Source organism: Orcinus orca, chromosome 9, assembly GCF_937001465.1.
Source record: "Orcinus orca chromosome 9, mOrcOrc1.1, whole genome shotgun sequence".
Lineage (NCBI taxonomy): Eukaryota > Metazoa > Chordata > Mammalia > Artiodactyla > Delphinidae > Orcinus > Orcinus orca.
In genome coordinates, this window is record NC_064567.1 from 32,420,050 (window position 1) to 32,436,629 (window position 16,580).

General features: G+C 39.5%; 1 protein-coding gene across 12 annotated transcripts in view; it reads right to left on the minus strand.

Annotated features, from left to right (window-relative positions):
• ST7 (suppression of tumorigenicity 7) overlaps nucleotides 1-16,580 on the minus strand; it is a 255,129-nt gene that overhangs the window by 120,821 nt on the left and 117,728 nt on the right. For 9 of the 12 annotated variants that reach the window (XM_012533037.3, XM_004269855.3, XM_012533039.2 and 6 more), the window contains exon 2: nucleotides 417-499. The exons of 1 other annotated variant lie outside the window; for it this stretch is intronic. In XM_012533037.3, coding sequence (XP_012388491.1) covers nucleotides 417-499 — 83 coding nt within the window. Of the gene's footprint in view, nucleotides 1-416; nucleotides 500-3,212; nucleotides 3,240-7,015; nucleotides 7,170-16,580 lie in introns of those variants that run through there. 2 more of the 12 variants (XM_033428236.2, XM_049715220.1) reach the window with 2 other exon arrangements.

The following is a 16,580-nucleotide window of genomic DNA, read 5'->3' on the forward strand; positions in this document are numbered from 1 at the left end:
CCATGTCAATATATTTAAAGAAACTGAGCTATATTTCTACTGATCTTTATTATGTCCAATAATCCATTTTGAAAAGGGTAATGAAAAACATTTTAGTTTAACTGAGTCACACTTACTTTATAGTATCTTAGACATTAGAATTTGACACAGAATTATGTCTTCCTTTATTTTCCATTTTGTTTTTTCCTTCAACAAAAGCAGTATATAATTGTTAAAAAAAAAATCTTTTTTCCAATATTTTAAAAACATATAACCTGGATAGTGAAAGGCCTCTATCAGTCCCCTATCCAACATATACACACACGCAGTCACTGTAAGGTGCTGGTGTATACTCTTCCAGAATTTTTTCCTGTACATATATAACGTATATATTAGTAATCAGCATGTTTTTAAATAGCAGGGATTCCACCACTTACCAAAATAAGCCCTGATATTAGTGACGAAGTGCCTGTCAGGGCCACGTAGAACTTCGGTGTTAATGTGTTCAAAAACATGCTCACTGAAAAACAAGAGAGAGGGAGAAGAACAGAGAATGCATGAGTATGTCATCAGTAAAACCAGCTCTCATTTTCCTTTCTGGTGAAATCATTTGTTTCTGATGACAAGAATTACTAGAATCATAGCCAAGGTTCAGCAGTACTCAGGCTCGGAATACTAGATTCAAGTTATATATCCTAAAAGAAAACAACTACATACAAGAAGAAAGAGCAGCTTTTTGTTTCTTCCTCCCAAAGCTATTGTTGTGAATGATTTTCATGGATTTACAGCCACTGAGGAGTCAAATCAAAGCTGGTTATTAAACTGTTAGAGAGGAACGGAAGGTACCCTAATATGTTTTATGGGACCCTCACATCAGTCTTTGATGAGCCAACAAGCATATTTCAACCTTAGAACAAATGAAAAATAACTATATTAAACAGTTATTAAAGATTTTAACACTATGTTTACCCCTGAAAAAGAGAGGACGAGTTAGCATGTAAGTTAGCATGTATCAGTAAAATTTTTTCAGCTAACTTACAAGGTTGTCAGACTGCTCATCAAAATAATCGTATTCAATGCAGAAAAGATGAAAAATAAGCCACTAAAAATGAATGTGTATTGTCAGACACCTTCCTGACCTGCTCCTGACACTGTGCATATCAACTACACAGCTGATCTGGTTGCCCATTAAGTAAGGTCACTTATACATTTTATAAGTATATTTTAAGTCATTATTTATATCTAGAAATTGCACAAAACTTTGACTACTACCAAAACAACAACTGACCTAAAGGGTTTTTTGCATGCGTATTCACATTTCTTTACTGAATATGTTTGTGGAAGGGGATCATATCCAGTCCTGTTTTAAAATGAAGAACATTAGAAGTAGGACTTTTGGGCTTCCCTGGTGGCGCAGTGGTTGAGAGTCCGCCTGCCGATGCAGGGGACACGGGTTCGTGCCCTCATCCGGGAAGGTCCCATATGCCGCAGAGTGGCTGGGCCCGTGAGCCATGGCCGCTGAGCCTGCGCGTCCGGAGCCTGTGCTCCGCAACAGGAGAGGCCACAACAGTGAGAGGCCCGCGTAGCACAAAAAAAAAAAAAAGAAGAAGTACGACTTTTATGTCATTAAGGGAAAAGGCTTTTGTATTTGTCAAAGCGAAGTCACCAGCATGAACAGAGATCAGCCCAGAAAGCAAAGTCACCAACATGAACAAAGATCCTATGCTCACTCATTCAACAAATGCTTCTCTCTGTTTATGAATGAGACTGTGGACAAAGAATGGAAGCATGATTCAGACACAGCTCCCACCCTCTAGAAGGTCAAAGTCTAGCTGGGAAACAGACAAGTAAACAAGCAATCACCAGACAGTTTTGATAAGTGCATAGGAGGGTCCTGTGCACAGAATTTTATGAAAACACATAAAAGGTATGCATCTCAGGCTGGGAGTCAGGAAGATGTCTGGGAGAGTAAGCAGGAGTTAACCAGACCAAAGTGGGCAGGAGGAGGAAAGGAGAGCAATGTGAGTGAAGGACGGGGCCTGCTTTGAGGCCCTGAGGAAACAGCACACAGCCTTTCCAGCTGGTTGCACGGGTTGAAGAGGGAAGGAGCTTGGGCTGTGGACCCTTCGCAAAGGCACAAATGTGGAAGGATGCACTAACTCCATCCTTCCTGGTTACTGGGCATGCTCTCAGTAAACCTTCTCCTCCCCAACACCCACTTTAAATGGACTGGTTTGCCGTGGCTCATGGTCTGTCATTTGCAATCACGAATCTGGACTAACACAAAGTGCTCAGTCAATAGTCACAACTTGACTAAGTGGACTCTTTCAGGGAGGTAGTGAAAAGCACAGAAGAAGCAGTCAGCCTAGGGCTGTGAGGCAAGAGGAGGTACAGTTGAGCTGAGGTGGTTATGCTTGGCCATTAAAAAAACAAAGCTTGTAATTGACAGTCTGATTCTGAGGTGCCTAAAATTCTCAAAATTCCCCTCCTCATGCTATGAATGATCCCACATTTTCCATTATTTTTAAAAAGTCACCAAAATAGAGTATTCACTTTGTTATTCTGTATTTATGAACATTCATATCTGTACCATATACTTTTCAGTAAGTTTCTGGGGACAAACTGAACATAGAATTCAACAAAATCCATTTCTAAAAGAAAGAGGAAAAGACTTGCCTGAATTTGAAGTGCTTTGGTAGCCCTGCTAACTCCCCAGCAACAAAAGCATAAAGCAATAGAGGAAAAAAGATTTTCTACTGAAAATTGCTGATCGACTGGGGACAAAAAATTATAGAATGAATCGACAAGTGAAAAAAAAGAAACTATGTGAGTTTTTTAAAGAGATAAAAATAAACATTCTATACCTTTAGTTTTACTTAAGATTATATAGCTACCATAGGTAATACAAAAATTAAAACATGCTTCTCTACTATATCCAGTTATAGAAAGCTACCAAAGTTGGGAAAGAAAATGGTGGGCATTAAAAGAAATAGAGACACAAATAGAGAATGAGAAAAGTAGAAATAGAAAACATTTAGAGAGTGGGAGGTGTTCATTTAATAACCTATTAATTTTACAGTCCTACTGGGCATTCTGGCTAACATCATTAAGACATGGCATTTAGCAATTCTGAGCACAAAAATCAACAATCAGTACTTGCCACTTGAATCCATCTATCTGTGTTTAAAGTTTATAATAAAGCAATTTTACAAATTAGAGAACTTAATGCTCACTTCAGCTCTGTGAGGTCAATATTATTATTCATCTTATTTCACAGGTGGAGGCTGGGCAAAGAGCTGAACACCGGTCATCCAGCCTCCAGAGCTCAGGCTCATGGCATCAAGGGTGCAACATGAGAACGCTGCTGAAAAGCATTAAGGAACAAAATAGCAAAAGGAAAACAGTAGTCTTTCATTAGAAAAGGAGAGGAAGCTCTAAATAAGTGATACTGAAAGATGGATGTTTTTAACACTGTACTTATTTTTATCACTGACTGTTAAAGACAAGTCCACTGGGGCTTCCCTGGTGGCGCAGTGGTTGAGAGTCCGCCTGCCGATGCAGGGGACACGGGTTCGTGCCCCGGTCCGGGAGGATCCCACGTGCCACGGAGCGGCTGGACCCGTGAGCCATGGCCGCCGGGCCTGCGCGTCCAGAGCCTGTGCTCCGCAGCAGGAGGGGCAAAAAAGATAAGTCCACTGGGATCTTATCATCAGTGTGTGTAGCCCCAGGGTGGAAGGGCAAGAAGCCACCCCGAAGGGGAGCATCTAGTTAAAGATTCCCCCATTAAATTAGGAGGGCTGCACATTGCAAACTGGACTGCCTGGCCTAGTTTCATCAGGGTCACTAGCAATTATTTTTGAAAATATATGAGGGCCTTATGAAGTACCTAAAAATTAGATCAGAAAACTGTGGGGTGTGTGGTTTGAAACATAAAGTGGATATTCCTGACATCCATAGACATATCGATACTATCTCCACAGGTGCTGGGGCTAAGGAAAAACAAATTCAAAAACAAACAGTAAAGACTAATCTAGCTTTGGTAAAAATAAATTATACAATGTCCTATATCAACCTGGAAACAAAAATTAATAAGTCAGAAGGCTTTTCGTCCGATCCAGATGGGCACTCTAACAGGTCACTGCTTAAAGAATACTGCATCAGTTATTCAAGGGCAGCCTCAGGGACTGTGTCATCAGGCGTTCTGAAGATGCTGAACTTTAACTTGGTACAGTCTTTGCATTTAATTAATGAGTAAACAGGAAGAAATTAAGTACAGGTCTGAGAAGAAACTAGGTATGAGGGGTGGGTTAATGGATTGAAAACTCAGTGACCCCTCTGGATCACAGAAGAGAGGACGGAAGAATATAGTACAACAGGTCAACTGTGGAAAGTGAAGAATCACTCCTGTGAGCAGGGAACTAGAATACCGGAGGGCTTAATGAGGAGGCACTCGGAATGGCCCTGTGAGGCCCTGTCTGTGAGGAGCCAGCCCTGTTTCTGGCCCTCGTGACAGTAAGAGCCTCCTCCCGTATCCTTCAGAGCACAAACAATTCCCAAATTAGACTCCTGGAAAAGATGTTCTGTAAAACAGAGTGAGCACATAACGCTTAAGAAGTGTTTGACTCCTTAAGATATATTCCGCCTTATTCAAGCCCTTGAAAGAAGAGGTTGGGCTTCCCTGGTGGCACAGTGGTTAAGAATCCACCTGCCAGTGCAGGAGACACGGGTTTGAGCCCTGGTCCAGGAAGATCCCACATGCCACGGAACAACTAAGCCTGTGTGCCACAACTACTGAGCCTGTGCTCTAGAGCCCATGAGTCACAACTACTGAGCCCATGCACCACAACTACTGAAACCCATGCACCTAGATCTGGTGCTCTGCAACAGGTGAAGCCACCACAATGAGAAGCCCGCGCACCACAACAAAGAGTAACCCCCACTCGCTGCAACTAGAAAAAGCCCGCACGCAGCCACAAAGACCCAACACAGCCAAATATAAATAAATAAATAAAAGAAAAAATAGAAAAAGAAATTTTTTTAAAAAAAAGAAAGAGGTTAAGGCAGCATCAAAGACTTGGAGGTACTGACTAGATAGAACTGAATATGAAGTGTGGTAAAGTCTACAGCACCCAAAAATATGGGTCTGCTTTGTCCTGTATTCCATTTAACACCTTGCTAAAACAGGGCATGTGAAGTAGAAAAAATTATAAAGTTATAACGATTAGCAATCACTGAAAAGATTAGGACTAAAGTCCCTAGGAAGAAAGGTTAAAGAAACTACGTCTATTTAAGCTGGATGAAAAAAAATAATAATAATAAAGAGATTTTGTGTAAAAGCATTATGCCTGGGAAAGAGAGCAGGGTTAGGAGACTTCGTCTCTAAATGTGAAACCAACTGCAGCATGGAGGCCCTGGGAAAGTCCCACACCTTCCCAGAGTGGTTCTGAGGCTCACATGAAACAGGAATTCCCTCAACCCTCACAGTGAGATGCAATTTATTTTCCCAAGGAGTTGACAACTTCTACCAGAGAAGTAGATAATAAGCATCCCAGGGAAAGGAAATGTTTATCCTGTTTAATTTTACTTTTTCTTCATTTCATTTAGCTGATGATCGTTTAGGTCAATGGTCCCAACCTGAGTCTCCAGCCTAAGTGAACTTGGAAGTAGACTCTCCCTCAGTTGAGCCTGAAGATAAGATCACAGCCTGACAGACACCTTGATTACAACCTAGTGAGACCCAGCTAAACTGTGCCTGTACTCCTGACCCACAGAAGCTGTGAGATAATAAATGTGTGCTGTTTTAAGCTGCTATATCCATGATCATTTGTTATGCACCAAATGAAACTGATAGAGTCATGTATAATTCATGAAAGTGAAAATCCATGTGGACATCCAATAACTCCAGCTAACTGCAGTGAGCCCAGAAAGGGTGTTAAGATAAGCCAACTCTATCTGCTCCAAGAGCGTCTTTCTAAACTGTTCATAAATAAAATGCAACTTCAAACTCTGCTGCCATGATAGCATGTTATTCCACATGCTGATCTGTGATTGCCTTTGCAAATCCACTAATATTAAAGTAGAAGCTCAGAGGAAACTTTTTTTAAATACGGAAACTAAGTATCTTCATTTTACCCCAGTAAATGGTCTTTTAAAAAAAAACAGGCACATTTTAAATATACAACATTTGCACGTTTCCAAAAAAAGTCAGTTTTACATCTGCAAAACTGTATCAGTTCAACAGAAGATTAAAAGCACACCAGGAGCACATTTTCTCATTTGTTGCTCCTGTTTCCCTTCTCCTTGCCCTTTACCCCTGGTCTCCTTGAGCTCTGATAAGGCCTCAAGCTTTATGCATCACAATTCCCTGGATAAATCCTGTGGCATTTATCCTTGAGAGGAAAAAGACATGGAAGTATATTTTTAGACCGGTTCTTATGGCAAGAAACCTTCATAAATCATTCTGTCTACTCTTCCCTCTACCCTTGACGTTGCCTTGGCAACTTTACAGGTATACTGTTTCTGCTTTACTGGGCATCTGGCTCTACTGAGGAGTGGAGCTGAGCACATTCTTTCTTTTCTCAGCTGTGATCTGGGAAACTATAACGAAGCAGTATTCAATCTTCATGGTTCCCTGTCCTTTGCTGGAGGGAGGCCATCTGTCAAGCCATGAAGGACTGTCCAAAGCCCAGTCACATACAAACCTCGGTAACCCAAAAGGACAAGTGAAGCAAGATCTCAGATTACCTGTTCCCTTTTATTTACAAGCAAGCTGATGTTGGGGAACTCTCGTCAAGAATAGGAGAGAGGCTTGTATAAGTCTTACATTTTTAGCTTTTTAAAACATGCTTTAATTTAGGGTTGAAGTTATGAATCTTTTTGTTTCTCATCAACTGTTTAACATTAGGAAGAAAAAAGACATATTTGCCTCTAATGGGAGAAAATCTTCCCTATACTTATTTTGCAAAGAGACAGAAGCCTTGTGGAGACATGGTCCTCCAGAGTCTGGCCTCCTGTAGCCTACAAGCATTCACTGTACCTCCATCATCCAGCATCCAGCACCCAGCATAGAGCCTGGTCCACAGGGGTACTCAATGTTTGATGAACACTGCATGCCTGCATAAGGGTAGAGGACTAGGTGATGAAGTTGTAATAACATTATCCCAGGACTTCTGATTAAAAAAACAAAAAAAACTTCCTGCATCTGGAAACATTGAGTCTTTGATGGCTCTAACCTTGTCTTCTGATCGTGTGTGTGTGTGTGTGTGTGTGTGTGTGTGTGTGTGTGTGTGTGTGTGTGTGTGTGTGTGTGTGTGTGTGTTTCTATCCCCAGAGTACCTACACAGTGTGAGATGCTTATTAGGTAGATTGAATGACCACTACTCACCAATAAATCAAGAAGGTCCAGACATACTTATACTACCCTCACACAGCAAGACCTAGGCTATGTAGAACCCTCAGAACTGAATTATTTGAGATAGCTAAGGACCTATTCTATTAAAAACCAGACGTTTTCTTTCTAAAACAATTTAACAAGGAAATCTTTACAAAATGCATTACATACTTGACTGCATCTTTAAACAAAATATTCAGAAAATATTTCAATCTTTATTTGATGGCCCTAAGTCAACAAAATTAACATAAACTACAGTACTGTGCTAGCATTCAGCAATGTTTTTAGAAACCGTTCAAGTACTCTATGTTTTTTTCCCTCCAAAATGAAGTTATCCCGGACTGTTTTCAGTCTTTCTCATACCATTGTTGTCACCTGGCATACTATTATTTGTTGTTGTTGTGTGCCTGTTTCAAACCACTTTCTCTCCTTTTTAATATGCTACTTAAAATATCTACTGTTCCTTCAAAGGCAAAAAACAACTTTGGTCATTCAATAAATATTGATGTTTAACGTATGTCCAACACTGTAAAATGCTGGGGATACAAAGATATGTAATACATAGTTCTTGTCCTCAAGGAGCTCTGGACTTTGTGGAAGACGCAGACCTGGAACCGAACTAACAGGCAATTATTCTGAGCATTACTCTGGAAATAGAAAGTTCGTACTTCTAACTCAGCCTTGGGCTAGGGTGGGGGACAGAAAGTTCATCAAGGAATGTTCCTTTGAGAAGACTGCTAAGCAGAGCCAAAGGATGTTCATTGGATCTTTGTAAAATAAGACCTGTGATCTCACATTGGTAACGCTTTGATGCTCATCTGTATGTGTTATATAAACTGGCCTTTTATTCTTAGAGCTCAGTGGTTTGAGGAGTTAAGATGACTGGATGGCTGAGTTCCAGAAAGGTCCAGTATCACTGTAGTGAGCTATAATACACACTTCAGTAGGGTGGCTGTAACCAGTGCTGTATAAGAACACTCTCGGTGGTTCCTGTGTTCACACTGGAGGGCTCCAAAAGGCTCCTGACAGAATCTGCCATGCAAAGTGTGCTTGGACTTTTCTATCATCTTGAAAAGAATATGGTCATCAGCTTCTCATTTACCCCTCCTTTACTGTAAGTTATTTTTTTAAAAAGAAGCCTTAATGGTTTGATTTAGGAAAATTACATGTGGCAAAGTTCATTACTTAAAGGGTTAGAATAGATGTAACTACCTAAAAGCGTTCAAAATACTTGTGGCAATCAGGTGTCTGAACAGATCATTGTTAAATCTAAGATGCATGGAAATAACTAAGAAAGGTAAGAAGAATATAAACAAGAGTAATGAATCTAAATGAATCTAAAACATCTTTCTGGAAATGTCCTACAGTTATTAACATTAGCTAGTTCATTCATTTATCCAAAATGTACGTGGCTTATAAAAGGTACAAGACACTGAACTACACACTGGGATTGTGAAATTAAAAAAGGACAAGACTGAGACTTGGTTTTATTCTGTTAGGATTGCTGTATTTTAGGTTCTGTTCTTAGTGCTAGGGCATCACTCTTCTTTAGGGAGTGGGGTTTTCCAAGGTGTAGCCATTCTGTGGTCCTACTGAAGGCTAAGGTGTGCAGTGAGGCCTGATTTTAACAAATGGGACATTGAGATTGGTTCAAGGTGGTGTAGTAGAAGGACATGCTCTCACTCCCTCTTGCGAGAACATCGGAATCACGACTAACTGCTGAACAATCACTGACAGGAAGACACTGGAACTCATCAGAAAAGATAGCTCACATCCAAAGACAAAGGAGAAGACACAATGAGATGGAAAGAGGGGCGCAATCACAATAAAATCAAATCCAATAATTGCTGGGTGGGTGACTCACAAACTGGAGAACACTTATACCACAGATGTCCATGCACTGGAGTGAAGGTTCTAAGCCCCACATCAGGCTTTTGAACCTGAGGGTCCAACAACGGGAGGAAGAATTCCTAGAGAATTACACTTTGAAGCCTAGTGACATTTGATTGCAGGACTTCGACAGGACTGGGGGAAACAGAGACTCCACACTTGGAAGGCACACACAAAGTAGTGTGCGCATCAGGACCCAGGGGAAGGAGCAGTGACCCCAGGGGAGACTGAACCAGACCTACCTGCTATGTTGGAGGGTCTCCTGCAGAGGCGGGGGGCGGGCTGTGGCTCACTGTGGGGACAAGGACACTGGCAGAAGTTCTGGGAAGCACTCCTTGGCGTGAGCCTTACCAGAGTCCGACATTAGCCCCACCAAAGAGCCTGGGTAGGCTCCACTGTTGGGTTGCCTCAGGCCAAACAACCAACAGGGAGGCAACCCAGCCCCACCCATCAGCAGACAAGCAGATTAAAGTTTGACTGAGCTCTGCACACCATAGCAACACCCAGCTCCACCTATCACCAGTCCCTCCCATCAAGAAACTTGTACAAGGCTCTTATATAGCCTAATCCACCAGAGGGCAGACAGCAGAAGCAAGAAGAACTACACTCCTGCAGCCTGTGGAAAAAACAACACATTCACAGAAAGACAGACAAGATGAAAATGCAGAGGGCTATGTACCAAATGAAGGAAAATGATAAAACCTCAGAAAAACAACTAAGTGAAGTGGAGATAGACAACCTTCCAGAAAAGAATTCAGAGTAATGATAGTGAAGATGATCCAGGACCTCGGAAAAAGAATGGAGGCAAAGATCGAGAAGATGCAAGAAATGTTTAACAAACACCTATGAGAATTAAATAACAAACAAACAAACATGAACAAAACAATAACTGAAATGAAAAATACACTAGAAGGAATCAATAGCAGAATAACTGAGGCAGAAGAACGGATAAGTGACCTGGACGACAGAACACTGGAATTCACTGCTGCGGAACAGAATAAAGAATGAAAAGAAATGCAGACAGCCTAAGAGACCTCTGGGTCAACATTAAACGCAACAACATTTGCATTATAGGGGTCTCAGAAGGAGAAGAGAGAGAGAAAGGACCCAAGAAAATATTTGAAGAGATTATAGTCAAAAACTTCCCTAACAAGGGAAGGGAAATAGCCACCGAAGTCCAGGAAGTGCAGAGAGTCCCATACTGGATAAACCCAAGGAGAAACATGCCGAGACACATAGTAATCAAATTGGCAAAAATTAAAGACAAAGAAAAATTATTGAAAGCCCCAAGGGAAAAACGACAAATAACATACAAGGGAACTCCCATAAGGTTAACAGCTGATTTCTCAGCAGAAACTCTACAAGACAGAAGGGAGTGTCATGACATATTTAAAGTGATGAAAGGGAAGAACCTACAATCAAGATTACTCTACCCAGCAAGGATCTCATTCAGATTCGGCGGAGAAATCAAAAGCTTTACAGACAAGCAAAAGCTAAGAGAATTCAGCACCACCAAACCAGCTTTACAACAAATGCTAAAGGAACTTCTCTAAGTGGGAAACACAAGAGAAAAAAAGGACCTACAAAAACAAACCCAGAAAAATTAAGAAAATGGTAATAGGAACATACATATCGATAGTCACCTTAAACGTGAATGGATTAAATGCTCCGCCCAAAAGACACAGGCTCACTGAATGAATACAAAAATAAGACCCATATATATGCTGTCTACAAGAGACCCACTTCAGACCTAGGGACACAGACAGACTGAAAGTGAGGGGATAGAAAAAGATATTCCATGCAAATGGTAATCAAAACAAAGCTGGAGTAGCAATACTCATATCAGAAAATATAGACTTTAAAAGAAAGAATGCTACAAGAGACAAGGAAGGACACTACATAATGATCAAGGGATCAATCCAAGAAGAAGATATAACAATTATAAATATATATGCACCCAACATAGGAGCAGCTCAATACATAAGGCAACTGCTAACAGCTATAAAAGAGGAAATTGACAGTAACACAATAATAGTGGGTGACTTTAACACCTCTCGTACACCAAAGGACAGATCGTCCAAACAAAATTAATAAGGAAACACAAGCCTTAAAAGACACAATAGACCAGACAGATTTAATTGATATTTAAAGGACATTCCATCCAAAAACAATAGAACACACTTCCTTCTCAGGTGCACACGGAACATTCTCCAGGATAGATCACATCTTGGGTCACAAATCCAGCCTCAGTAAATTTAAGAAAATTGAAATCATATCAAGCATCTTTTCTGACCACAACGCTAGGAGCTTAGTAATCCATTACAGGGAAAAACTTAAAAAAAAAAAATGGAAGCTAAACAATACGTTACTAAATAACCAACAGATCACTGAAGAAATCAAAGAGGAAATCAAAAAATACCTAGAGACAAATGACAACGAAAACACGACGATCGAAAACCTGCTGGATGCAGCAAAAGCAGTTCTAAGAGGGAAATTTATAGCAATACAAGCCTACCTCAAGAAACAAGAAAAAATCTCAAATAAACAATCTAACCTTACACCTAAAGGAACTAGAGAAAGAAGAACAAACAAAACCCAATGTTAGCAGAAGGAAAGAAATCATAAAGATCAGAGCAGAAACAAATGAAATAGAAACAAAGAAAACAATAGCAAAGATCAATAAAACTAAAAGCTGGTTCTTTGAGAAGATAAACAAAACTGGTAAACCATTAGCCAAACTCATCAAGAAAAAGAGGGAGAGGACTCAAATCAATAAAATTAGAAATGAAAAAGGAGAAGACACCGCAGACACCGCAGAAATACAAAGCATCCTAAGAGACTACTACAAGCAACTCTATGCCAATAAAATGGACAACCTGGAAGAAATGGACAAATTCTTAGAAAGGTATAACCTTCCAAGACTGAACCAGGAAGAAACAGAAAATATGAACAGACCAATCACAAGCAGTGAAACTGAAACTGTGATTAAAAATCTTCCAACAAAAAAAAGTCCAGGACCGCATGCCTTCACAGGCGAATTCGATCAAACATTTAGAGAAGAGCTAACATACATCCTTCTCAAACTCTTCCAAAAAACTGCAGAGGAAGGAACACTCCCAAACTCATTCTATGAGGCCACCATCACCCTGATACCAAAACCAGACAAAGATATTACAAAAAAAGAAAATTACAGATCAATATCACTGATGAACATAGATGCAAAAATCTTCAGCAAAATACTAGCAAACAGGATCCAAAAACACATTAAAATGATCATACACCATGATCAAGTGGGATTTATCCCAGGGATGCAAGCATTCTTCAATATACGCAAATCAATCAATGTGATACACCATATTAACAAATTGAAGAATAAAAACCATATGATCATCTCAGTAGATGCAGAAAAAGCTTTTGACAAAATTCAACACCTATTTATGATAAAAACTCTCCAGAAAGTGGGCACAGAGGGAACCTACCTCAACATATGAAAGGCCATATATGACAAACTCACAGCAAACATCATTCTCAATGGTGAAAAACTGAAAGCATTTCCTCTAAGATCAGGAACGAGACAGGGATGTCCACTCTCACCACTATTATTCAACATAGCTTTGGAAGTCCTAGCCATGGCAAACAGAGAAGAAAAAGAAATAAAAGGAATCCAAATTGGAAAATAAGAAGTAAAACTGTCACTGTTTGTAGATGACATGATACTATACATAGCAAATCCTAAAGATGCCACAAGAAAACTGCTAGAGCTAATCAATGAATTTGGTAAAGTAGCAGGATACAAAATTAATGCACAGAAATCTCTTGCATTCCTATACACTAATGATGAAAAATCTGAAAGAGAAATTAAGGAAACACTCCCATTTACCACTGCAACAAAAAGAATAAAATACCTAGGAATAAATCTACCTAGGGAGACAAAAGGCCTGTATGCAGAAAACTGTAAGACACTGATGAAAGAAATTCAAGATGATACAAACCCATGGAGAGGTATACCATGTTCTTGGATTGGAAGAATCAATATTGTGAAAATGTCTACACTACCCAAACAATCTACAGATTCAATGCAATCCCTATCAAATTATCAATGGCATTTTTTACAGAACTAAAACAAAAAATTGCACACTTTGTATGGAGACACAAAAGACCCCGAATAGCCAAAGCAGTCTTGAGGGAAAAAAACAGAGCTGGAGGAATCAGACTCCCTCACTGGATAGAAAGCCCAGAGATAAACCCATGCACCTATGGTCAACTAATCTATGACAAAGAAGGCAAGGATATACAATGGAGAAAAGACAGTCTCTTCAATAAGTGGTGCTGGGAAAACTGGACAGCTACATGTAAAAGAATGAAATTAGAACACTCCCTAACACCACAAAAATAAACTCAAAATGGATTCGAGACCTCAATGTAAGACCAGACACTATAAAACTCTTAGAGGAAAGCATAGGAAAAACACTCTTTGACATAAATCACAGCAAGATCTTTTTTGATCCATCTCCTAGAGTAATGGAAATAAAAGCAAAAATAAACAAATGGGACCTAATGAAAGTTAAAAGCTTTTGCAAAGCAGAGGAAACTACAAACAAGACGAAAAGACAATCCTCAGAATGGGAGAAAATATTTGCAAACGAATCAACGGACAAAGGATTAATCTCCAAAATATATAAACAGCTCATGAGCTCAATATTAAAAAAGCAAACAACCCAATGTAAAAATGGGCAGAAGACATAAATAGACATTTCTCCAAAGAAGACATACAGATGGCCAAGAAGAACATGAAAAGCTGCTCAACATCACTAATTATTAGAGAAATGCAAATTAAAACTACAATGAGGTATCACTTCACACCAGTTAGAATGGGCATCATCAGAAAATCTACAAACAACCAATTCTGGAGAGGTTGTGGAGAAAAGGGAACCCTCTTGCACTGTGTGTGGGAATGTAAATTGATACAGCCACTATGGAGAATAGTATGGAGGTTCCTTAAAAAACTAAAAATAGAATTACCATATGACCCAGCAATCCCACTACTGGGCATATACCCAGAGAAAAGCATAATTCCAAAAGACACATGCAACCCAATGTTCATTGCAGCACTCTTTACAATAGCCAGGTCATGGAAGCAACCTAAATGCCCGACAGACGAATGGATAAAGAAGGTGTGGTACATATATGCAATGGAATATTACTCAGCCATAAAAAAGGAATGAAACTGGGACATTTGTAGAGATGTGGATGAATCTAGAGACTGTCATACAGAGTGAAGTAAGTCAGAGAAAAACAAATATCGTATATTAACGCATATATGTGGAACATAGAAAAATGGTACAAATGAACTTGTCTGCAGGGCAGAAATTGAGACACAGATGTAGAGAACAAACATATGGACACCAAGGGGGGCAAGTGGTGGTGGGGGGGCTGGATGGTGGTGGTGGGATGAGTTGGGAGATTGGGATTGACATATATATACTAATATGTATAAAATGGATAACTAATAAGAACCTGCTGTATAAAAAATTAAATAAAATTTGAAAATTAAAAAACAAAAATGACGAGACTGACCTTGAGACAGGAAAATAGGATGCCCACACAAATAACACAGGACACAATATGAAACATATCAGAAGAGAGGTACAGATAAAATCTAAAGGAATAAAATATTGCTTCCAGCTATAAGGATCAGAGAAGCTTAATGAATGAGATGTCCTTCCTTCTGGGCTTTGAAAGAAGGATAAGCTTTGAGCATGAGGTTTGAGAGGAGAAAAGAGAGTGTATGGACTCCAGACAGATATTACAACACACACAAAGGAACTGGGTTGCAGTACAAGGCAGATGAGACGCAGTGGGAGAGAATGTTGGCTCAAATGCCAAGCCGAGAAAATCAGACTTTACATCACAGACAGTGAGAACATACTCACCATTCATGAACAGAGATGTGAGCAAGACAGATGTTTCTGGGAGTAATTTAACAGTATGTAAAATGTATAGCTTTAGGAGTTACTCTAGAGGGGAGCTCCTGTAATACCACTAGGGTGGGCAGTTGTGCGTATCAGATGCTGCAGACATAAATTCAACGTGATTTGGCTCTCAACAATGTGACATACAGAGTAAGATTTTAGAGAATGTTGGCAAAGTGGGGCCAACGTCAAATGGCAAGTGATTAAAGACAGTTAGTGAGTGGTAAGGGAATTATAGCAGCAAGCACGGGCTACCTCTACAGGAAGTCTGGCAGGAAAAAAAAGAAGAGAGTTTATCATTAAGTGATGTAAGTTAAAAGAAAATATAAATAGCACCTTATGAGTTAGTAAGTGAACTAGGAATAAAACTCAAACCTTTATTCTACTGCAATAAGATTAGCTCGCCCAAGAAATCCAATACTGGTTCATTCTTATACCAAACTTTTAAAGATATATGGTTAATCATTAGAAATGTATCTACTTTTTCTCAGATTTTTCTTTTTATATGTCTTAAAGAATAATTAAAACAGAGTGAAGCACTTTAATTGAAATGATTCTGAACCTAACAATTACACTTATGTACATTCCTGTTTTATCACTTGGGATTAAACAACAAAACAAAAATAAATTATCTTCTATTTATTCTGATTTTTGCACTTTCTAATAATTTCCTTGCTCTGTTTTGAAACCCTCTGCTAACTTATAGCTGAAGAGTTTGCTCAAACGAAGACCACAGTTTGGGCCAGAGAAGCAACTATAGGCCACAGGGTAGTAAAATTCAAATCTGACTTTTAAGTTACGTGTTTCTTTCTATTATATTCCATTATATTAGTTCAATGATTAATCTACTTCTCTTTTGAGTGAAAAGCTGCCCCACAACAGAAGGTCTGCTGGAACCTATGTTAGGCTATTTCCTTTTGGGTGAGGATGCATAACCACAGAGTTAAAAAGCCACAGGGGAAACCACTAGACAGACCAATGTTTAGTATTCAGCTGCTCCAACTGCCTAATCCAAAATAAGCCCTTGGGTTCATTATTTTCAATTCCAGTAACTAGATTTGGCTTTGCATTTGCATCAAATGACCGGTTATTATTCCAGAGGGCACTTAAAATTATCTCCCCAGGTTCAGGGCTGGCAGCAAATTATAAGTAGTAAATCACAAATGAACCCAGCTTTAAGTCATGTCTACAGGTGGCAGTCAATGGAAACTGGAACACTGGTATTTCCAAATACTGTTAAGCCAGTTTTTTAAAAACAAATCTATTAAAAGAGGCATCTAAATTCCAGATGCCCTATGTTGTCCCTAATACAAATGCTCCCAATGCCTGTGGATGGCCTTTTATTCCCT